This window comes from Sapajus apella, unplaced genomic scaffold (genome assembly GCF_009761245.1).
Source record: "Sapajus apella isolate SASKATOON/1434 unplaced genomic scaffold, GSC_monkey_1.0 scaffold25, whole genome shotgun sequence".
Taxonomy (NCBI): domain Eukaryota; kingdom Metazoa; phylum Chordata; class Mammalia; order Primates; family Cebidae; genus Sapajus; species Sapajus apella.
In genome coordinates, this window is record NW_022436965.1 from 5,738,572 (window position 1) to 5,763,783 (window position 25,212).

The following is a 25,212-nucleotide window of genomic DNA, read 5'->3' on the forward strand; positions in this document are numbered from 1 at the left end:
AGGGCAATGGCGCGATCTCGGCTCACCGCAACCTCCGCCTCCTGGGTTCAGGCAATTCTCCTGCCTCAGCCTCCTGAGTAGCTGGGATTACAGGCACGCGCCACCATGCCCAGCTAATTTTTTGTAGTTTTTAGTAGAGACGGGGTTTCACCATGTTGACCAGGATGGTCTCGATCTCTTGACCTCGTGATCCACCCGCCTCGGCCTCCCAAAGTGCTGGGATTACAGGCTTGAGCCACCGCGCCCGGCCCTAAAAACTTAGTTTTTTTGGTCTTGGCTCTATTATAAACATGCTTTGTAAACTTAAATAAAATTACTCTGTTTCTCTAGGCTTACATTTCCTGTGATCAAATGATGATTTCAAAGGTTAGCTTCATGGAATGCTAATTTCATGCTTATTAAATTTTTTAAAAATAAAATTTCCAATACTATCAGTAGTAACAGTTAATATGTATTGAGCTTTTGTTAGGTACTTTCTCAGATTTTTATGTTAATTAGCTTATTTAATCCTAACGACTACCCTGTGAAACAGATACTATGATGATCCATATTTTATAATCAAGGAAACTGAGGCACAGAAAGGTTAGTTAACTCAGCCGAGTTCACACAGATGATAAGAGGCATGAGCAGGATTTGACCTTCAGCAACCTGACTAGACTGAGGTTATGATCTCTCTCCATTTGTAAAAGTAAATGTTACCCTTCTTTATCTTCTGGGGCAAGAAGAAAAATTAAAAAGATAATTCTTACCATTTTTGCCTGTTTACATTAAATTCTGAACTTAATAAATAGACATAAATGAAAAGACATTTTATCCTGAGACAATTTTTTATCACCAAATATATTTAAAATACAGCCCAGCACTTACCTAATGCCTCTTTTCTTCAGCTCTTAAATAGTAGTGTATATACTACACAACTGGATTTCTTTATCAAACATTATATAGCACTTACTACATGCTAGGCATTAAGGTCTCCACAGACATTAACTTGTTAATTCACATGACAATTCTAAGGCCAGCATTATTATTATGCTCATTTTACAAAAGAGAGAATTAAGGTCCAGATTGTTTAATTAACTAGAAGTTGAAAACACCACAACTCAGGATCCTGAGGCACATAATTCTAAAGCTTATTAACAAGATTGACTTTAATTATTTTATCATCTTAATAAAAGCAAGTCCTATTTTTTTTAGTGGTTAGAAGGCCCATAAAATAAAAATGTACATACCCTTTTCCTATTCCCCCCCACCACCTTATATGAAAATCTGCAAAAGGCAGGGCATGATGGTTCATGCCTATAATCCTAGCACTTTGGTAGGCTGAGGCAGGAGGACTGCTTGAGGCCAGGAGTTCAAGACCAACCTGGGCAACAAACTGAGACCTGGTCTCTACAAAAAAATTTAAAAATTAGCTCAACACGGTGATACATGCCTGTGGTTCCAGCTATTCAGAAGGCTGAGGCTGGAGGATCATTTGACACAAAGAGGTCAAGGTCACAGAAAGCTATGATCATACTACTGCACTCCAGCCTGGGCTACCAAGAAAGACCCAGTCTCCAAAAAAAGAATCTGCAAAATGAACAAGTTAGTTTATCTCCATTTTAGTTTCTCAGAAGCAATCAAATAATAAATATTCCTCTTTTCCTGATTTTCTACACTTAATAAATTAAGATTAGGTAGTTTTTACAGTTACTAGGAGATGCCCTATCTTTGGAGGTATCTATTTGTTGCTCAAGTTACTGAGACATGACCAAATATATAAGACATATATTAAATCTAATGCAGTCTATAAAACTGCTCCTGTTAAAGGTACATTTCAGAGCATCAGTCCCCAACCTTTTTGGCAACAGGGACTGGTTTCGTGGAAGACAATTTTTCCATGGACCAGTGAGTTGGGGGATGGTTTCAGGATGATTCAAGCATATTATACTTATTGTGCACTTTATTTCTATTATTATTACATTGTAATATATAATGAAATATTTGCCCAGGCATGGTGGCTCATGCCTGTAATCCCAGCACTTTGGGAGGTCGAGATGAGTGGATCACATGAGGGCAGGAGTTCAAGACCAGCGTGGCCCACAAGGTGAAACCCTATCTCTACTAAAAATACAAAAATTAGCCAGGTGTGGTGACGCACACCATAATCCCAACTATTTGGGAGGCTGAGGCAGGAGAATCGCTTGAACCCGGGAGGCAGAGGTTACAGTGAGCCAGGATTGTGCCATTGCACTCTAGCCTGGGCAACGAGACAGAAACTCAGTCTCAAAGAAAAAAGAAAAGAAAAGAAATAATTATACAATGCACCATAATGTAGAATCAGTGAGAGCCCTGACCTTGTTTTCCTGCAACTAGACTGTCCCATCTGGGGTGATGGGAGACTGAGGCAGGTGGATCACCTGAGGTCAGGAGTTCAAGACCTGTCTGGCCAACACAGCAAAACACCATCTCTACTAAAAATAGAAAAATTAGCCAGGCGTGGTTGTGCACATCTGTAGTCCCTGCTATGCGGGAGGCTGAGGCAGGAGAATCACTTGAACCCAGGGGGTGGAAGTTGCAGCACTCCAGCCTGGGCCACAGAGCGAAACTCTGTATTTACAGTTGCTCCCCATCACTCACATTACTGTCTGAGTCCCGCCTTTTGTCAGATCAGCAGTGGCATTAGATTCTCATAGGGGCACACCCTATTGTGAACCATGCATATAAGGGATCTGGGTTGCATGTTCCTTATGAAAATCTAATGCCTGATGACATTAACATTTGGGGAATCAGGGCAGGGTTAAGAATATATATGGGAATTCTTTGCACTGCTTTTGTGACTATTTTATAAGTTTGAAATTATTTCAAAATAAAAAGTAAAACAAGAACAACCATACTCCCAAGTGCCACTATCAGAAAATAGATTCAGTAGGGTTTGCACAAGTCTTGGCATCTGTATGTTTAAAACAATTTCCTAAGTATTTCTGATGTATGTGAGACCTACTGGCCTAGGGCACTGTAAATGAACAGTCAAATAGCAATGCATAGCTCTCTTCCATCCATGAAAGAAAATAATATAAAATACCAACAACTGCTGTGACACTCCTTCCATAAAAGGATGTGGATTTTGTAACTTATAAGAATTGCTTACTCTCTATTCAATTCATTTACTTAATGCCTTTGGTATATTAGAATAAGTTAGAATCAAATTATCCTTTACCTACTGTTGTCTGCTAAACACATTTTCAGAACATATATAATTAGCTACTCTAACGGGCATTCCAAAGGCATCTTACCTCTGCAAATGTCTGAAGCAGTTTGTTTACTTGAGCAAAGGCCTGTGGAAGAATACCATCATAATTTGACCTTGTACTGAAAGCATGTAACAAACTTCTAGAATCCTGAAGCAAGAATTTCACTGTTGTAAAATCCACTGCATTATTAGCTGGTAAAAGAAAATTAAGAAAGAAAAATATAGAAGAATGAGTATACATCATAAAAATGTCTTTGGAACACTAATATTAATCGTGAAATTTCACAAGAATATACATTTACACCTACATGCCACTCCTAAGTTATCTCTCTAGTATAAAAAGCAATAATTAAAAAGATTTAGTTATAAAGTCCTTTGAGTTGATTCTGGTATTCGGAATTCAGATTTCAGGAGTTCTCTCAGCACGGTCACCTTCAAAGTAAAGTTAAAGAACATTACAATTCTCAGAAAAAAAGAGAAAATCACCAAAGAAACAAGTCAAACCACAGATTTCAATGCTGAGGTGAATTCACATACAGAGAGTACTATGGAGGGATCAGAAGAGTCAGACCATATTGGTAAGCACGTCAGTTATATATGGTACCTCTCATCATCACCTCAGCTATCTACATAGTGATTTATCTTCAACGCTGTTACATGAAACTTTATACTATGTTTACTGAAAACTATGTGTTATCTCTATATGTAGAACACAACTTCAGGAGAGAAAACCAGTTTGGGCAACAGTGAGAAGCAAAATGAGCCTGCAGAATTTTTTTCCTGTAAATTAAAAGTGAGATAATCTACAAACAATAATTTAAAGGTATAACAATTTTCTCTCAAGGAACTAAAACTGCTTACATTAAATCCTCAAACTAGTTGGGAAAGCTGGTGGCAATATTTTCAACAATTTCAAAAGTTATAAACAATACAATTAAGTAACTGTCATAAAACTCAAAACAGAAAATATTATTTCCATTATTAATGCAGAATGCTACCTAACAGTTTTCAAAATAACAATGCTACAATGTTGTTTACTTTTTGTTTTAATGTTCACAGTTTCAGAGACTCTATTGTATTCTCAAACATCAGCATGGCTGTTCATTGGCACTAGGAGTTTAAAGGAGTTCCTCTGTATCACTTAAATAAGAACTTGCTTATGAAAACCTGAAGGGTCGAGTGAAATAAAAAGCGTATATTAATAATTAATTCCACAATATTCAGAAACTCTAATGTAATGTTTATAGCCAAGCCTCTGGCTTCCCTTTATCCAAAAAAATCTAAAAAAAAATAATAAAGCAAGCCAATATAATTCCTTACAGTAACACTTTTATTTCTTTTCAAAGCCAATGACTAGTTTACATTCTTGTGGGAAATAAGAGATGCTACACACAGGACAGACTGCAGATTTGACAAACTTAGTAAATCCCCTGAGGAAGATATAACTGGGCAAAACTTCTTTGAAGGGTGCTTTTCCAACGTAAGTTGTGTTTAAAGAGGCTTACATACATGAATTAATCATTTTATTTCTGTCTTACAAAAGTTCCTTACTAAGAATATGAGGAAAAGAGTAATAACAATAACAAATCCAGTGTACAGACACAACAAAAAAAGAAATCTACATGGATGACATAGTCTAATGTTTACCCTAAGGCCAATAATTATTTAAAGCTAACATGGGTAACAAGTCATAAAAAAGTTACTATTTTCCACACAATTTTCTATGAACTAATCTAAGGATACATGCTTGTTATTCTGAAGTCAAACAAATACATAATTCAACAGTAGCTGAAGATCCTACTAAAAATACATAATTCAACAGTAGCTGAAGATACTACTAAAATATAGTAAACAAGACCATAAACCGTGATTTTTCTAATCTAAATTTATCTTAGAGCAAGAGGTACTTTTATAATCCCATGACATATTCTTCCTAAGTCACTACATGTTAGGCATCAGATTCTTCTAGATCAAAGATCAATAAACTATGTACACAATGATTGCAAAACTGATTTTTAGCAGAGGATACAATCATCACCTTCACTTCTCTCCTTATTGTCAGTTAGAGCTGCCACCTACCACCTCTCAACTGTGTCTAAGAGCAGGACCCCCTACCAGGAAAAACAGATGGAAGACGGCAACTAGATACCTCATTTTTTACATTAACTTTGAGATCACACATAGTTTATGGACTTTTTTTTTAAAAGATCAACTAAATTATGCCCCTGGTAAAAGATATGAAAAAAGGTTCTACATGCTTTATAAAACTGCTTTGGAGAGATGTCCAAAATGTTGTTCCATGTCCTTCCTATAATCGTATCCCTAATAAAGAACTTCTACAACTAAAGGCAAGGACGGGAAAGTGTCGTTCCTTAAAAAATTGGTAACTTTTAAAAATAGATATTCATCTAACATCTACCATGGATGAGACAAAAGGGAATGACTAGGTGCTTTAAATCCCCTAGGGGAAATATTTATTGACTTATCTTATTTATGACTGACACATAATTGTACATATTATGGAGTACAATGTGATGTTTTGACACATGTATAAACTATGTAGCTTTTTATCCATTGCTCAATCTCTTACTATCCCCTACCACTGCACCTTCCCCATCCTCTGGTAATCACTATTTTCCTCTTTACTCCTCTGAGAACAACTCATTTTCAAAGAGTTTACACTTCAAGGAAAAGACAGAGAATAAGGTACACCCAACACAGAATATGTATTTTTTTTTCCTTTTTGTCTTAGCTGCTATGAAGCTTAATGTTAAAATCGCGGCTCAAGTGCTGCAATGATTATTTGCATATGATTCACGATAAATCATCTATTCTTCATCATCTGGCCTTGGTGCCTTTAATAATTTAATGGCCCTCTTGTACTCAGGTTGTTATAAGGCATCACAGTTATGTTTCAGGAGTAGGCTGGATATAACTAATATATGAAATAATAAACACATCACTTCATGTGAGGAGTTTGAAAAAAGTAAAGAACCAAATGAACCCCTAATAACAATCACACTTTGCTTTTTTATATTATATATATGTTTTTTGAGATAGGGTCTCATTCTGTTGCCCAGGCTGGAGTGCAGTAGTGCCATCTTGGCTTACTGCAACCTCCACCTCTCAGGCTTAGGTGATCCTCCCACCTCAGGCTCCTAAGTAGCTGGGACTACAGGCATGCACCACCACACCTGGCTAATATTTTTATTTTTTGTAGAAAGGGGGTTTTGCCATGTTGCCCAGGCTGGTCTTGAACTCCTGGGCTCAGGCAATTCACCCACCTTGTGATTACAGGCATCAGCCACCATGCCTAGCCTTTGCCCTTTAAAGGCATAGCAATACAAATCTAGTTACTTGATTTCAGACAAGTCGCTTACTGTTTCAAGACTGGTTTTCTTGATCGTAAAATATAGCCTTTAATAACATTAAATCAGTTTTCTCACATTTTTTTCGTCACAGTAGATAAACGTTTTTTCAAGTCCTATATAGAACTCCATATATAAACAAATTTTTAAAAGCTGCTCCGGCTAAAGCTGGGGTTGAGGGCCAAAGGCACCATCAACTAGACTCCCCATCAATCTTTCCATCGCCCGTCTGTGGCAGCAGAGGCACTTCAAGAAGCCCACAATTCTGTTCAATATAGTTTAAAAACCAACTAAGTTGTTCACTGTAGTCTCTTCCAGTTCTAAAACTCACTATGCACCAAAGCCAAAGGTCTCCTATTCCTTATCCATATAGTTTAAATAGAAACTCTGACACATTACTTAGAAAATGAGTATATGAAATGTGCTCAAAGTTTGCATTAAATACCATGAGAAATGAAAAACATCTAATTCTGTTGGTATATCTAGACTGTAAAACATGATTTTAAAAGTTTTCAAAGTTAAATATCCTCAAAAATTATATATTCACAATATCTTGAAATATCAACAATAATACTATTTACAGTCACAAGCTCTATGAGCTGCATCTATTCATCCAGTTTCCACAACTACTTTTAGAAATTAGAAGTATAAATGATTGACACATTCTTCATTAATTTATCTTCACATCCCATGGAATATATCTGCTAGTCTGACTTAATATTGTATAACACTGATAAAGAGAAAATTAAAAGATTCATACCTTTACAGAGATTTTTGTATAGGTTCTCAATAGTTAAAAGCAAGTTCTTTTCCATAAACAATCCAAATACAGCCAACCAATGTTTTTTAAAGCACTGTAGTAAATGTAGTAGAGTCCATGGTGGTTTCAGGTACAGAATCTAAAGAGTATGTAGAAAATAATTAACACCTCTAGTTTCATTATTACTATTACAAAAAAGAACCTACTTAGGAATTCCTACATATATTTCTAGGCAAAATATAGTTAGCTGAATTATTTTAAAATTAAAACATGTAAAGTCAATCATAACATTAAAATGCTAATTACATTGCAAATTGCTTTTGTAAAACTCATATTAGTATTAATCTTTATAGTTTCAGAAACTGTATGTGCAAAAAAGAAAACATAGTTCTAATCAGAGGAAGCATAGTTTTCATTAGCAAAGGTCCTTCAATCTACTTGTCAACACAGTCATCTCTATGAGAAAATTAATCAAATTATTTCATATAACTGGGGAAAAATCCATACAGATAAAAGATGTCTACTAAAAAGATTGATCATTTCGTTCTATAAGATGTCAACACTTCCTTTTCTGAATCATTCATATATATGCAATTACTTTCCTCATCCCTACTACTATGAGATATCAAAACTCCTAGTATCTTCTGATAATTCGTCATCATTTTGGTTCAACTTCGATAATATAATCAAGTAGCAAATACACTGTCCTGGCAAATATTAGACTCTCACTGAATAGCTGGAATAGATATAAGCTATGATTGATGGGAAATCATATTTCTTCTAGCTATAAAAGTGAACAGCAAACAAACATTAAACTGAACTTTTGAAACCACTGTTGCTAAATTTGGTGTTTTACTGATTGTTGAAAAGGTGTGAATCCAAAAAACTTCAAAATATCTTGCTAATACAATCAATGTATACTCTGATTCTTAAATTTACATGGCACAAGCCAAAATATATACTTCTTTTTCTGAACATATTGGTAGGGAGATTCCTTATATTAGACATTTTGACTCAAATTAAATAGATAAGTTTTTCTGAGTTCAATTTAAGCACCATGGGACAGTGCATCTGACACACAACAGATGCAAAATAAGTATCTGTCAACTCAAAAAAAAGAATAACATATATTCCTAATTTTTAAGAAATGTCCATCATCTACCTATAAAAAGCTATTTCAAAAATTTGAAGAAAAATGTAACATGATACAGAATATTCAATGAAACTTATGCACTTTATACAAATTTCTTAAGATAACAAATCTTCAGCAATAAAAATGATATTTGCAACTAATAGAGCTGAATTAATCACCTCCATCCAGAGATTTCCAAAAGCAATTTTCATTTCTGTTTCTAATATTGTAGATAAACCTGTTCCAAGAGATTTTTCAAGATCAGATACAATGCTCTCAAGTAGAATGGACAGTCCAGAATTTGTAGATTCTTCCTTAAAACTCTCTTTCAAGGATGTTGTTTCTTTAAAACAAATAGTTATAGACTTTGTTTAGAATAATAACAGTAAATATTATACATATATAATTGGTATATGGCTATAAACAATAAACATCTTATGTATATAATTAAATTTGAATTATATATACAACAAACCAATACTTTATTTTCAAAACAATATTTAGAAACATGTATCTCTACTATAGTTGCTTTAGACGCAACATAAATATATTACTTTAACAAATGCTTTATCTTTTTAACAGGCAATTAAACAACATTTTTACTCAAATAAAAATGTAAGAAATATATGTCATATTTTAACTACATAATATAATTTTATTATGTTTCAAAAAGAGTTACAAGAATGCCTTGGATTTATTCACAACAAAAAAACAGGAACTATGGATCAAAATGGGTTTTTTCCAAAATGGAATATTTTTCTAAACTCAGCCCACATCAATAAATTTCCAGCTTAACCACCTTCATGCCCTCCTCTTTTAAAAAAGAGACTTTATTATTTTAAGTGATATCATTTCATTAACATTACTTTTTAGATACTTTAAAACAACTGTAATTTTATTATGGCAAAATTCAAAATATTAAGTGGCTGATCTCTGCAAAGTGAACAAACTAAAGGCACACATCCCTTGAAAAATGGTAAACTAGAATATGCTGTTATTCCTTCAAAGGCCATTTTGAATATTATGACAAAATCTTATGTTATTTCCAAAAGGGGCAAATAAGTAGCATATATGTATGTATGAATACTTCCACAATTATATATAAAATGCACATATATTATAGACTTTAATAATCATTTTCCCCAAAGAGGGAAAAGGTGGATGTACTTATAAATAATGTCAGATTTAATATAATATTCCTTCAAATATCAAGCTATAGAACAGATTATTCTGGTGAAAAAAGAAATGAAATAATAGTATTGCCCTTACCTAGTTTGGTTTTTTTTTGTTTTTTTTGAGACAGAGTTTCGCTCTTGTTGCCCAGGCTGGAGTGCAATGGCACAATCTCAGCTCACTGCAACCTCCGCCGCCAGGGTTCAAGCAATTCTCCTGCCTCAGCCTCCAGAGTAGCTGGGATTACAGGCACCTGCCACCACGCCCAGCTAATTTTTTGTATTTTTAGTAGAGACAGGGTTTCCTCATGTTGGCCAGGATGGTCTCAAACTCCTAACCTCAGGTAATCCACATGCCTTGGCCTCCCAAAGTGCTGGGATTACAAGTGTAAGCCGCTGTGCCTGGCCTGTTACTTCTTAATTATCCATTTAAAATTTTAAAAAAGAAAACTATTACTATATTCCAATAAGTTCCTCTATTACTTGCTGAATTTTTACCATATTAATAGAAGGCTATAAATAGAAAGCCAATTTAAAAAAAGGAACTAAAAAATTATCTCTATGTTATCTCCTATAACAGCCATTAATTTAAAAGGGATATTCTGTTTCACTTGAAGAAAATGAAGGTGAAAAACCAAGGTATACTCTGCAAGCTACAAATTAGCATGCACACAGTGATTATATATACGTAAAAATGTATGAGTATGCAGACAAAAACATCAAATTAATTTGTAAAAATACATGTAGAAAGTAATAATGCTAATTATGTTTTCTTTTGGATTACCATTATAATTTTCATTTATTTCAATGATTTACATGCCAGGAAGTATTCCAAATGTTATTTTAAATGTACAAGACAAAAATTTACTATTGATTCTAAGGTTATAAATAATCTTAGTGTATAAAATAAGACATATTTCTAATTATGATAGTAAAAATACTACCTGCTTTCAACTGTTGCTTAGAAATACCAGGCTGATGACACACATCTGTGTTCAGAGATAAGTGTAATAACTCTGCACTCAATTCTTCTTTACTGAGTGACTTCACACCACTTACTAGGCCTTTGTTTCTTAAGTTTCTATCATCCCTAAGGTTGGGATTAGGAGGAAAAAATATTTTTTGTAAGATAAACCACATGGCAACTCAAAACACATGAGATCTAGTCAGAGGCAGGTGATTCTCAGCCTATACATTGAGAAAGGATAACAACTTTTTTAAAAAAGTAGAGAAGATAAAGGAATTTACACAGTCACATCATATGAGCTTTGGATACTAGGCACCATTCTAAAGCGCTATATATATATATTTATCTATTTAATCCTCACAACAAACTTCTGAGGTAGAAACAGTATTAACTTTACCCCCATTTCACAGATGGAAAACTGGGTTGTAAAGAGATTAAATAACCTGTCCAAAGTTATACTTAGTAAGTGGGAGCTAGAATTGAACACAGGAATGCGATTATCAGAGAAATAAACAGTTGAGAGCTATGTATGAGAAATAATTTACAGTTGGCAGCCAAGTACAAATTTACTCAGATTAAGCATAAGACAAATAGCATGAACTTGCTGTTTGCTGAAAGAAGCCAGATTCGAACACAGTGCATGAGACCAGTTTATGAGATTACAGAGAAAGACAAGGGCATTAAAAAACAGAAGGACATTTAAGGGCTTCAATGGGGAAATAATGTGATCAGATCTGTGTTTATTGAACTGTTGCAGAGGCCAGTAGGCATCTAGCTTCTGTTAATGGCAGAGTAGATTGGCCACATTAACTCTCCTATAAATGAGAATTATAAAACCTAGACCCCCCCAAAAATTAACTATTTGAAGGTACTAGAGAGCAACAAAATGTAGGCAGAAGCTGGAGTGGGAGTCTACCCTGACACAGAAATGCATAGTGAGAACTACAAGTCCCTTTTTACCTGAGGGCATTTCCCAATTCATCAAAGTTGACAAGCATTACTGGCTTGAAATGTCAAAGAACCATGTTCAAGGTTAACACGGCAGCTAGAAAGTTAAGGGAGAAACTGAAGACAAGAAATCACAGAGCAAGTAAGCCCCAAAATCTGCATATAAATTATGCCCAGAAAAAAACAACGTACTGCCAACAGTCAAAGTAATCAGCAGAACTAGACTTGGATACAACATAGATATTGAAGCTATCTGACGGCAAATTTAAAGTAATTTTTATTAATATGTTAAAGGCACTAATGGAAAAGGTGGGAGAAGGGAAAATCAAGCAGTTTTGCAGAGATGAAAACCATAAGAATGAAATGGAAGTGCTAGCAATAAAAAAACACAGTAACAAAAATAAACAATGCCTTCAACAGGCTTGTCAATAGATTTGACAAAGGCAAGCAAAGAATCAACAGACTTGAAGGGAAATCAAAAGAAATCACCCAAACTGAAACAAAAAGAGAATAAACGATTTTTTTTTTAAGTAGCCAAGAGCTTATAGGACAATATATACAACAGCAATATCCTTATACTACCTGTGAAGCAGTATAGTATTTGCAGGTAGACTTTGATAAGTAAAGACGTATATTGTAATCACTAAGACAACGATAAGAAGTTTTTCCAAAAAGTATAAATAAGTAAACAATGGAGACAAAAGGGTATGATTAAAAATGCACAATTAATCGAAAAGAGAAAAAGGAAGAAAAGAATAGATGGAACAAAACAAATAGAAAGTAATTTGCAAAATGATAGATTTTAATCCAACAAATTAAATGTGTATGGTCTAAACTTACCAGTTAAAAGACAGAAATTGTCAGACTGGTCAAAAAAGAACCAACTATATGATGTCTACAAGAAACTAACTATACAGGCGTAGACAGGCTAAAAGTAAAAGGATACCAAAAGATATACCATATAAATACTAATCAAAAGAAAGTTGGAATAGTTGCGTTAATACTAGACAAAGAAGACTTTAGGACCAGGAATATTGTGAGAACCAAAAAGGACATTATATAATTATAAAAGAATAAATTCTCCAAGAAGACAAGCATAAACAATCCTAGATGTATATGCATCTCACTGCAAGTTTCTATCTTTCTGCCTGAGGGAATTCTCCAATTCATCAATGACTTTACCACAACAGAAAGCCATAGCTTTAGCCACTTTCATGATATGTGAAGCAAAACAAATAGATCTGAGAGGAGAAATAGACAAATCTACAATTATAGTTGGAGACTTCAATACTCCTTTCTCAGTGATGATAGAAAAAGTAGATAATCAGTAAGGTTACAGAAGACCTGAAGAACACTATCAACCAACTTGACCTAATTGAAATTTATGGAATACTCCACCCATAAGAGCAGAATACACATTCTGTTCAAGGGCACAGAAAACACTCACTAAAACAGACTATATTCTTGGCCACAAAACAAACTTTAACAAATTTACAGAAATCATGTAAGTTATGTTCTCAATTCATAAAGAAATTAAACTACAATTCAGTTAAAGTATCTAAAAATTTGCAAATATATAGAATTAAGCAACAAATGTCTAAATATTCTATGGGTCAGAGAAGTCACAAGGGAAATTATAAAGTATATTGAATAGAATGAAAATGAAAACAAACATATTAAAATTTGTGGGATACAACTGCAGAAGTGCTTAGAGGACATTTATATCAGTACCAAATAAGTGATCTAAGTTTCTACCTTAAGAAACAAGAAAAAAAGAGCACAAAAGGGCAAGAGAGTATGTTCTGGGCCAGGCACAGTGACTCATGTCTGTAATCCCAGCACTTTGGGATGTCAAGATGGCTGGATCACCTGAAGTCAGGAGTTTGAGACCAGCCTAACCAACATGGCGAAATCCCACCTCCACTAAAAATACAAAAATTAGCCAGGTATGGTGGCACTCACTTGTATTCCTAGCTACTTGGGAGGCTGAGACAGGAGAATCACTTGAACCTGAGAGATGGAGACTGCAGCGAGCCAAGATGGTGCCACTGCACTCCAGCCTCGGTGACAGAGTGCGACTCCGTCTCAAAAAAAACAAGAGGAGTTACCGCCGTGTTCTATATATTGACAGGATGTGAGCTACACCATTGCATCCATATGTCAGCATTGTATAGTTGTGATTTGTGCATTTCCTCAGCTACTCAGGAGGCTGAAGAAGGAGGATTGCTTGAACCCAGGAGTTTGAGACCAGCCTGGGCAACATAGCAAGACCCTGTTTGTAAAAAATACAACTAAAGAAGACCACATGAGACTGGCTAATTCACTATATATAGATTATGAAGAAAAGGCAGGTGTCAAAGTTTACTCCCTGGTTTCTGGCTTTAGCAAATGGGTGGGAGATGACCCTTTTTATTCAGGCAGAGAAGAGTTGAGAAGAAAAACTCAAGAGTTCATTTACAGAGATGATAGGTTTCAGATGTCTATAGACATCCAAGAGACATCAAATAAACAGGTGAATAAAGTAGCCTGGAGTTTGAAAGAGCAATATGGATTGGAGACAATTGTGTTGCTGGCCCAGACTTAGGATTGTAAATGTAAGCACTTAGAATGATGCATAATATGTAAGTGTTACAGAAGTTTTTCCAATTATACTATCACTATCAATTGACATAATCATCATCCATTTTAAGTAACAAAAAAAAAAATATGTCCTAACAATAGTAGGTATGTCTTATACAATACACATGATTATCACTATTTTTTTTTTTTTTTTTTGAGACAGAGTCTCGCTCTGTCGCCCAGGCTGGAATGCAGTGACGAAATCTTGGCTCACGACAACCTCCACCTCCTAGGTTCAAGTGATTCTTCTGTCTCAGCCTCCCAAGTAGCTGGAGCTATAGGAATGTGCCACCATGCCAGGCGAATTTTTGTATTTTTAGTAGAGATGGAGTTTCACCATGTTGGCCAGGCTGGTCTTGAACTCCTGACCTCATGATCCACCTGCCTCAGCCTCCCTAAGTCCTGGGATCACAGGTGTGAGCCACCTTGCCCAGCTGGATTATCACTATTTAAAGAAAAAGCAAACAAACAAACCAAAAAAAAGAGAAAAAAACAGCCTCACCACTTGGAACGTGACTATGCCACAATTAAAAGTAAGGTTTGGGTATAAATTTTCAGTCACTAAAAAATAGTATGTCTGTTAATACCCAAAAAACAATGAATGTATAAATAATGAGAATTGATAAAGTTTTGTCAATTTAATTTTCATTTTAAGCTGAACTAAAAAAATAACTACACAACAAAGAATTACTTCTCAAATTTACCTGAAATTCAAAATGGTTTAAATATTGCTATTTCTATTTCAGCCTTCAACAAACTCCAAAGTAATATGTCCTAGATCAAAATATAATTTAAAACATATAGATAAAAATCTCCAGTATTTCATTTAATGGCAAAAAGAATAACATTATCTTTGAAGACAGCCAAAATAACAACACTGACAAGAACATTTGCAAGAAACATCTTAGGGCTACTGATTTCTATAATCACTCCATTTCACATAAAGAATTTGAGCATAATCATGAAGCTATAAAAACTCCATTTTGTAGTGAATAAAATGCAGATTAAAACTGCAAATTTCAAAGCATGATGTAGGCTGATTTTTTTTAAAAAACTGCAAATTAAAATTGCTCTTCTGTCCCTTCAGAACCTTTTCTCATACATGACGAATAAAATTTTGTTTAGCATTATCTTAGTTTTATCTTTGAACTAAGTTATGGAAAGGGAAGTAGAAAGAGAAGATGCAGGGAGAAGGGAGAAGAAGGGAGAATACTCTTACTGAACTCTTACTATATATTAGGCACTATTCTAAGTCCTTTATACATATTAACTGATTAAATACTCACAATAATCTCATGAGGCAGGTATTATTATTCTCCCTGCTTATTTCACAGGAGGAAGCTAAGTTAAGCAACTTGTCCAGGGTCTCAAAGCTTGGATCCAGGACTCCAAGCCCAGCAGTCTAACTTTATAACAGGCACCCAGCACACAACTCCAACTAAACTACCCTACCTCCACCTCACCAATAAAAAAGTAAACAAATTTCTTGTCTCATGACTAAAACATCCTGTCAGATTCTGATTTTTTAAACTATTTTAGAGGGATATAAAGTTGTCTTTTTCCCTGCTTTTTCAAGTTTTCTGAATAGTACTAAAATTAAATTCAAATTAAACTTCATCTACTTGAGATCTCATTCATCTAGACCTCACATATTATAATAAGAATATCAGATACAAGTGGGTATGCTTACTGGCAGATTTTGAAAATTATATACGTTTTGATCTTTGGTATGCTGGATACAGTGTGACTTTTTTTAATTATTTGGTTTAAAAAATATAAAAAATAAAATGCCTATGAAACTCACGTGCACAGAATAACAAAGGAACAAGGGAATAACTCCTGGTACTGAAGACAGCATTTTAGTACTCGATCATCATTGTTCTCATCACTCAATCCATCTGCAAATTTAGTAAAGACAACCGTTAATAAGCACACTAGAAACGTGGGTATCACAGAAATAATCTAGGCTGTATTTACAAATCAAAAATATACAGATATTTCAGTTAGTTAAGGTATGATACTATGATGATAGACACAAGTCATTATACATTTGTCCAAATCCACAGAGTGTACAAACACCAAGCGTGAACCTAACATAAACTATGAACTCTGGGTGGTAATAATGTGTCAATGGAGGTTCATCAACTATAACAAAGGTACCACGCCAGTGAAGGATACTGATAATCGGGAAGCTATGCTTGCGTGGGGGCCGGAAGTATGTGGGAAATATTGATGTCTTTTGTGCAATTTTCCCATGAAGCTATAACTACTCTCAAAAAATCTATTAAAAATATATGTATCTCAGCCGGGTACAGTGGCTCACGCCTGTAATCCCAGCAATTTGGGAGACCGAGGCAGGTGAATCACTTGAGGTCAGGAGTCTGAGACCAGTCTGGCCAACATGGTGAAACCCCCGTCTCTACTAAAAATACAAAAATTAGCCAGGCTTTGTGGCAGGAATCTGTAATCCTAGCTACTTGGAGTCTGAGGCAGGAGAATCACTTAAACCCGGAAGGCAGAGGTTGCAGTGAGCTGAGATCACACCACTGCACTCCAGGTGAGACTCCATCTCAATATATATATATATATGAGTGTGTGTGTGTGTGTGTGTGTGTGTGTATGCTACTGTGATATATGTCTTCTCATATATATGAAAGAAAAAGCTTTAAATAAAAAGTTGAAGAAAGTAAAATAATTTTTTTAAAACTCTGAATCTAAAATTCACATAGCATATAATTGTAGATTTAATGTGGTTAGTTCACTAATAAAAACTAGGATATGGCTATGAGTAAACTCAAAGGAAAGAAATGTGATCAGAAAGCTAAATGTCAGATTAGAAACCATAAACTATGAACTCTAGTATCAATTCAGTCACTTACAGATTATAAGTAACTTAACATCTTCTCAGCTTAAGAAGTCTGTGAACTAACAAGCAATTGTTCTACCAGCAACTGAACTAGTTCCTGAGTCTGCTCTTCCTTAATCTCTAAAGCAATACAATTAGAGATATACAGGAGAAAGAAATATCAGCCCTAGGCAGGTAATGTAAAAAATAATTCCTAACAAATGTTAATCAGTTGCTAACAGGTTGTCCTCTGGCATTCTCTAAGCCTCAAAACCTGTAGCAAAAATTCAGTTTTTGTAAAAATAATGCAGGCCAGTTGGGGTGGTGCCTATAATCCCAACATTTTGGGAGGCTGAGGCAGGAGGATCACTTGAAGTAAGGATTCCAAGATCAGCCTGGGCAACATAGAGAGACTCTGTGCCTACAAAGCAACAACAACAGCAACAAAATAGCCAGGTCCAGTGGCACACTTCTGCAGTCCTGTAGTCCCAGCTACTCAGGAGGCTCAGGAAGGAGGATCACTTGAGCTCAGGAGTTCAAGTCTACAGTGAGCTATGATCATGCTACTGCACTTCAGCCTGGGTTCAGGGTGCAACCTCATCTCTAAAAAAAATTAAGAATAAAACTGGCCGGGCTCAGTGGCTCATGCCTGTAATCCCAGCATTTTGGGAGGCTGAGGCAGGCAGATCACGAGGTCAGGAGTTCAGGACCAGCCTGGCCAATATGGTGAAACCCCATCTAAACTAAAAATAAAAAATTAGCCAGGCATGGTAGCACATGCCTGTAGTCCTACCTACTCTGGAGGCTGAGGCAGAAGAATCTCTTGAACCCAAGAGGCAAAGGTTGCAGTGAGCTGAGATCACGCCACTGCACTCCAGCATGGGCAAAAGAGCAAGACTCCATCTCAAAAAAAAAAAAAAAAATTAAGACTAAAATAATAATAATAATGCAATGTGTAGAATTAGGACAAAAGATAGTATTTCCCATACTACCTACCTGAGAACTCCCTAGGGTACTTAATAATACAGAATGCAGGACCACACCCCAAATATATTTCTGGGTAAGAATCTCTGAAGCCTGGACCCAGACACAAATTTAGGCTCTTGGCCAGTCTCTTACACACTAAAATTTAAGACATACTAGCCAATCAGTCTCAATCTTCTTCCCAGTTTAGCATCATTTTTCTCTCTACTTCTGGCCTATGTTACTTAGTCCTCTAATCCTTCAAATTAGAAAACTCATTCATTCATGCAATGAATATTTATATAGGGCTGCATTTGTGCCAGATCCCCATGCTAAGCAGCTGGATATGCAAAGACAAACTCTTTAGGAGTTCACAATGGTGAAATCTAGACACAGTTCAACTATGTCAGGACATGAGCATGAGGAAGATGGGATTAAATTTCTTGATCAAACGACCAGTAAACCAGACATACATATATCACAGTAGCCAGTTTTACTGAAATTCAGAGAGTCAAAGCCATGAATAGTGCAAAATGTGCAATTCAAAATCATTAGTTAACTTTAAACAATTCAGCAGATAAAAGGAGGATTAAAGGTAACAGTGTACTGCTCTAAAGGTATCAAAGTTCAGGATTATCAGTAGTATCACTTTTTCTAAGATATATGGAGCTGAAAAGTATACTTAAACTGTAAGACTATTCATGAAATATGTAATTATTCAAAAAATACTCTTGAGCATCTGTACAGGTACTGTTCAAAAGTGAACAAAATAAAGACTCTGGAAACAGACCAGTCTGGGTTGGAATCCTTGTTTTCCCACTTACTAGGTATGTATCCTTGGGCAGTTTTTAATCATGAGGAGTAAATGGGAATGTATATAAAGTATCTGGCCCAGTGTATGGCAATAGTGAATGCTTGAAAATACCATGTGCTTATTACTTATGATTCAGCTTGGTCAGGCATGGTGGCTCACTCCCAAATCCTAGCACTTTGGGAGGCCGAGGCGGACAGATCACTTGAGGTCAGGAGTCCAAGACCAGACTGACCAACATAGTGAAACCCCATCTCTACTAAAATATATATTAAAAAAAAAAAGCCAGGCATGATGGCACATGCATGTAATCCCAGCTACTTGGGAGGCTGAGGCAGGAGAATCACTTGAACCTGGGAGGCAGGGGTTGCAATGAGCCAAGATCACGCTGCTGCACTCCAGCCTGGGCAACAAAAGTGAAACTCCATCTCAAAGAAGTAAAAAAAAAAAAAAAAAAAAAAATTAAAAAGATTCAGCTTAAACGGTACAATATCAACGATCTCTACTCATACAGAATAAATAAAAATAAATTCTATATAAATTATAGTTACTAAGATTTTTAATATTTAATAGAATTTAATCTCTTCAACAGCAGGTTTTATCTTTCTCATTCACTGTTACAAGCCCAACACTTGGAACAGTGTCTGGTACAAATACTTGGCAAACAAATGAATCAATAAAAATACAATAAAATAACTATGAAAATACAGAACAAATGTCTGATTGAGGGAGTAGCAGATAACCATCTTTTGTCTTTAATTATTTTTACCTTATTATTAAAAACATATACAATTTTTATTGACCAGGTGCGGCAGTTCACACCTGTGGGCCAAGGGAGGCCAAAACGGGTGAACTCCTGAGGTCAGGAGTTCGAGACCAGCCTGGTTCGAGACCCCCAACTCTACTAAAAATACAAAATTCAGCCAAGAGTTCTGGCATACACCTGTAACCCCATCTACTCAGGAGGCTGAGGCACAAAAAGCACTTGAACCCAAAAGGCAGAGGTTGCAGTGAACTGAGATCGTGCCATTGCACTCCAGCCTGGGTGACAGAGCGAGACTCTATCTCAAAAAAAAAATTCTTTAAAAGTCTGGAAAACACAGAAAATAAAGAAAATTAAAATAACTGATAAATCCATCAGGTAAATATCACCTCTATTCATCACTAATAAGCATATGCACATAATTAAATAAATTTAGAATTATACTTCACATATTTTTTAATCTTATGTGTGTTTTTATTTAAAATTATATGTCATTAATGTTTTTCCAAACATAGTGTCCTCTTGTGTGGCTACAGCAATATATGTAACTTTTCCAACTGTTATACAGGTTGATTCTAATTTTTTTTGTTTTTATATAAATAATGCTATAATGAACATTATTTATATAAATCACTACCTGCATCTCTCACTTCTTTTAGGATACATTTCTAGAAAGATAATTACTATCCTTAGGCTTATTCAAGCACATTACTGAATACTGCTCTTCTACAAAGTTACCAATTCAAAATCAAAGCAGTGCGGCACTGTGAATCTTCCTAGCAGGCTGGGAGAGAGTAGCTTTCTAAACTTAGAAGCAATAAAAAGAAATCAGACATTTAAAAGGTGATAGATGAGTCTTAGCAATCTGTATAAGCTTTCCATATAATGAGGGCAGAAGAGAATCATTGTCTATTCTGAATCATAAGCTATTAAGTAGTTTAATACATTAACCCAACCTATCTTCACAACCATTTTATGACATGGAAGTTATTTCCTCTCATTTCATTTATTCAATTTCTTCACTTTAACTTTCTCCAGGTTATGCTATAAACCCAAGTTGATCATATTTCAAATCCTATGTTCCTCTCACTATAATAAATACTATCGCAAACAAACATAATTTTGAAAATAGGGACAAGGCTAAAATTACAGTCAACTAAAGCTACTCAACACAGACCATCTGCACTCAAAACTCATAAGCATTATATCTGGAACATGCTAAGAGCTAATAAGTATTTGTTTAGATAATGAATGAATGGTAGAGACCCTTTTTTCTTCAAAATTTTAAGACTAAACAAAAATTTAAGGCTAAAATAATTCAGCTTAAGATGAATCTAATCATGGCTTTTAAAGCCTTATCATAGTTAATACCAAAAAAAGATTTCTGTTTTTTTTTTTTTTTGAGACGGAGTTTTGCTCTTGTTGCCCAGGCTGGAGTGCAATGGCGCAATCTTGGCTCACCACAACCTCCACCTCCTGGGTTCAAGTGATTCTCCTGTCTCAGCCTCCTGAGTAGCTAAGATTTCAGGCATCTGCCACCACGCCTGGCTAATTTTGTATTTTTTACTAGAGAAGGGGTTTCTTCATGTTGGTCAGGCAGGTCTCGAAATCCCAACCTCAGGTGATCCACCTGCCTAGGCCTCCCAAAGTGCTGAGATTACAGGTATGAGACACTGCACCTGGCCTGGATTCATCTTAAGATGAATTCTTTCAAATCTTATGGTGAATATGGGTGCAGTAGACAGTACAAGTCCATGGTATTTAAAGTAATGTAAATTTACATATATAAATAATCCTGAGCTGGGAAGAAACAAATTTTTGGAGAATGAAATAAATCTTCTAAATAGATGTATAAACTTCACAGAAATAACAGTATTCCTTCATATATAGATATTTTTCCAGAAAATTAATAAAACCTAAAGAACATACTTAGCTTCTAAGACTAAAGCCATTTTTTAAATGACTTAAAAGAAACTAATATGGAAAAAAATTAAATGAGGGGAAAATCTATAGACCTTTATTATAAAAACACAACCTTATTACCAATTCTGACAAACCACAGGAAAACAATATCTGTCTCTACAGTATATTAACTGCATGCGGTGATATTAACAGACTAGAAACCCAGATCACTTACAGACTTCATCACTCAGCAATGGTATTTTTAAAAAAGGAGTCCCAGGTTCTATGATATAGACAAGCATGCATGCACAACCATATAGTCACTATCTGTTAAATATAGACATAGCCTAAGAAAGTCTATGAGAAACAGAAAAACAAAAATTAAAGACTCCTAAACTAAGCCACAAATCATCACAATGCCCCTTCCATTTCACATTCCAATGGGTTTAAATGTTTTAAAAGTTTTGCACCACTTCCCTCCAATAATGAGTCTGTACCCAAACAAGCATTAACCAGGAGACACCCTGAGAGAACAATACTTACAATGTTTCTGGGTTGCAAGTTGTATTGATTGACCCCATAGCTTTCTATCTTGATTTTTGAGACTGTCATGGATGAAATGAACTGCAGGTATAGCTTTGTGCTGAGCATGTTTTAGTAGTTTTCCTTCCTTCATACGATCTAGCTCTTGCATAACAACCCAGGGGATTATTAACACAAGTTTGTCAAAACCTAAAAAATACAGATTTTTTAGAATTTAACAAAAATTTATTGAGCTACTAAATGGAATTGCTGTAGGAGAGGTAAAAGTTTGAAAGCACACAGTCCCTACCTTTAGGAAATTCACAATAAATTCAGAGACAATATATCAAAAAATTGAAATTATAAAGAGCATCATGTGTCAAAAGAATGTTAAAAAAAATAAGTACTCTTGGAGATCAAAAAAAAGATTATAGTTGCTAATTTAACCTGTAAAGGCTTTTTTTACACTTAGAACAATGAATGTGCTTAATTTATAGCATATCCAAATGGAGACATGTTCACGAGAAAAAAAGTCACACCGCTGTTAATATAAAATATCAACTCAAGGAAGAAAATCAGAATCTTTAAAATGTTCTGTAAATACCTGGTATTTCTGTTGTCTTCAAAATTCTAACAAATTTGAGATGATTCATCAGAATATTTGTATCAATAACAATTAGGAGCTTTCTGTCTGAAGTATTATTTGCTAGAGAAAAAGAGCACAGATTTCATGACACTTGATAATAGACTTACATAATGACTAAAATTTTGATATCATAGAAGCACTGACAATTCAATTAAATTTAAAACACCTCTTTGTCTTGTTAACTGTATCAGAGATTTACACCGTTGGCTAGACTCTCAAGCTGGTATCTATCTGGCCCATATCTTTGTTGCCAAGTAAATTTCTCCCCAATCAATTAAGGGTCCTCTGAACAGGAATGGCAACCCCTGTTTGGACTGGGAGTGGGGTGAAGAATCATCTAAGTCCAAGTAGGCAGAGAAGGTAAGGCCTGGCAAAGCAGAAATACACAGGAAACCTAGGGTCAAGACTGTGAGGAACCAGCCAAGGAGAATGTTTTTAATAGCATTCTTAAGAGAAGTCCTTTAGACAATAAAAACAAAACTGTTTTTACTTCAATTCTTAAGAGAAAGAATAGTAGTCAATGTTTAATTACCCACCAGTAGAATATTTTAAATTCCTTATAGGTGGATTTTAAACGATAAACTGACTTGCCTGGGAAGTAACTATGTTTCTAACATCTGTCGTGGATCACTGGTAGTTGTGCACTTAGTAATTATAAGCTAATTTTAACATATTCTGAGTGAACATAATTAAAAGACAAATACGTGTAAAAGAAAATACATAATAATACTAGCACTGTTATTGCATAGGATCATATTGCACAACTTATCTGATCAACAATCAGATAAGTTAATGCAAAGGAAAACACCTGAAAGATTAAAACTGCAATGTGAATGTAAGGTAGCATTACTATTTTTTTTTTTTTTTTTTTTGAGATGGAGTTTCATTCTTATTGCCCAGGCTGGAGGGCAGTGGCTCAATCTTGGCTCACTGCAACCTACACCTCAGCCTCCCAAGTAGGTGGGATGACAGGCATGCGACCTGCTAATTTTTCATATTTTTAGTAGAGATGGAGTTTCACCATGTTGGGCAGGCTGGTCTCAAACACCTGACCTCAGGTGATCCACCCACCTTGGCCTCCCAAATGCTGGGATTACAAGCGTGAGCCACCATGTCCAGTCAACATTACCATTTTTAAAAATAGAATTTGAAATAGTATACTGATAGATTTTGGGTAATCTCTATCATTACCTTCTCCCAGTAGCAAAAAAATGATCAAAATTTTACGATATGAACAAGAAATTCATAAATATAATACTTTCAAGCAATCTGCATTCTTTCTTTTCTTCTTCTTCTTTTTTTTTTTTTTTTTTTTTGACAAAGGGTCTTGTTCTAATACCCAGGCTGGGATGTAGTAGCACAATCTTGGCTCACTGCAGCAACCTCCCAGGCTCAAGCAATCCTCCCACCTCAGCCTCTTGAGTAGCTGGGATTATAGGCACATGGCACCACAACTAGCTAACTTTATTTTTTGTAGACACAAGGTCTCACTATTTTGCCCAGGCTGGTCTTGAACTCCTGGGTTCAAGCCATCCTCTCACCTCAGCCTCCCAAACTGCCGGGATTACAGGTGTGAACCACTGCACCACCTATTCTGCATTATTTCTGATCAGTGCTTTACACTAAGTTGAAATTGTTAAAGTTAAAACACCAAGAACAAAAGACAACTCATAATTCTAATTACTGCCTCTTGACAGAAAAAGAAAGAGAAAATATATCTAACTAATAATGTGAAATATGTAAAACAAATAAGACAAATGCTGGATCTAATTCCTGTAGCTAAAAAAAAATACTATTACTTTATCATTCATTTCAAGTAAGCACATTTTAACATTTTTCATTTAAATATTATAAAAACTAAATATTGGCACATTAATTCTTAGGAAAGCATAGGAGAGCATAAACATAGGAAAGCAAAATATATAGGGTATACCAGAGAAAGAATGTACATCATCTTCCACCAAGTCAATTTCCATACTCATTAACTCTCCAGGTAAATCCACACTTTTTCCCACACGTGCAGCATGAAGCTCTTCTACTATCTGCATCTAAATTGTAAAAGACCCCAATGAAATATTTTGAGTCACTTTGCAGATTAACAAGAGAAGAAAGCAATTAATTATTAATTAATTCACTTGAGATGGTTTATGGAAAGAAAAAATTTTTATAAAACTTAAGGTAGTATAGTAAAAGAATAAAGATTTATAATCACACACATGGTTTTCAAAATAGTTTTCTTCTTACCTCTGTAACCTCATGCAAGCAAATTATTTAAGAACTTTGGGTCTCATTTTGTAAATCCACAAAATAGGAATATTTAATATCTATTTCCTTTAGGATTTTTGTGAGGAATAAAGGATATAAGCTAGGTGAAGCTCCTTGCACAGAGCCAAATACCTAGACATTAAAATAAGTTCATTCTCACTTCATTTTAGGAGTCAAACTTTTTTTATCTTCACAATGAACATTCTTCTTGAGATTTCTATGACTGTTTATGAACCATCATAAACTGAAATCTAGATCTTAAAACCACACAGAAATACTTCTCTGATGTATTCTGAC

At 35.1% G+C, this 25,212-nt stretch overlaps 1 protein-coding gene across 10 annotated transcripts in view; it reads right to left on the reverse strand.

Moving 5' to 3' along the window:
• Window positions 1-25,212, reverse strand: part of SWT1 (SWT1 RNA endoribonuclease homolog) — an 88,236-nt gene that overhangs the window by 39,108 nt on the left and 23,916 nt on the right. For 9 of the 10 annotated variants that reach the window (XR_004272733.1, XM_032291152.1, XM_032291145.1 and 6 more), the window contains 8 exons: window positions 24,584-24,698; window positions 22,609-22,710; window positions 22,026-22,214; window positions 16,003-16,096; window positions 10,609-10,754; window positions 8,672-8,835; window positions 7,361-7,499; window positions 3,276-3,424 (listed from right to left, as the gene is read on the reverse strand). Coding sequence is in view for 9 of the 10 variants with exons in the window: in XM_032291152.1 (XP_032147043.1) it covers window positions 3,276-3,424; window positions 7,361-7,499; window positions 8,672-8,835; window positions 10,609-10,754; window positions 16,003-16,096; window positions 22,026-22,214; window positions 22,609-22,710; window positions 24,584-24,698 (1,098 nt within the window). In the remaining variant the exon portion in view is untranslated. The remainder of the gene's footprint in view (window positions 1-3,275; window positions 3,425-7,360; window positions 7,500-8,671; window positions 8,836-10,608; window positions 10,755-16,002; window positions 16,097-22,025; window positions 22,215-22,608; window positions 22,711-24,583; window positions 24,699-25,212) is intronic. The other variant, XM_032291153.1, reaches the window with a different exon arrangement.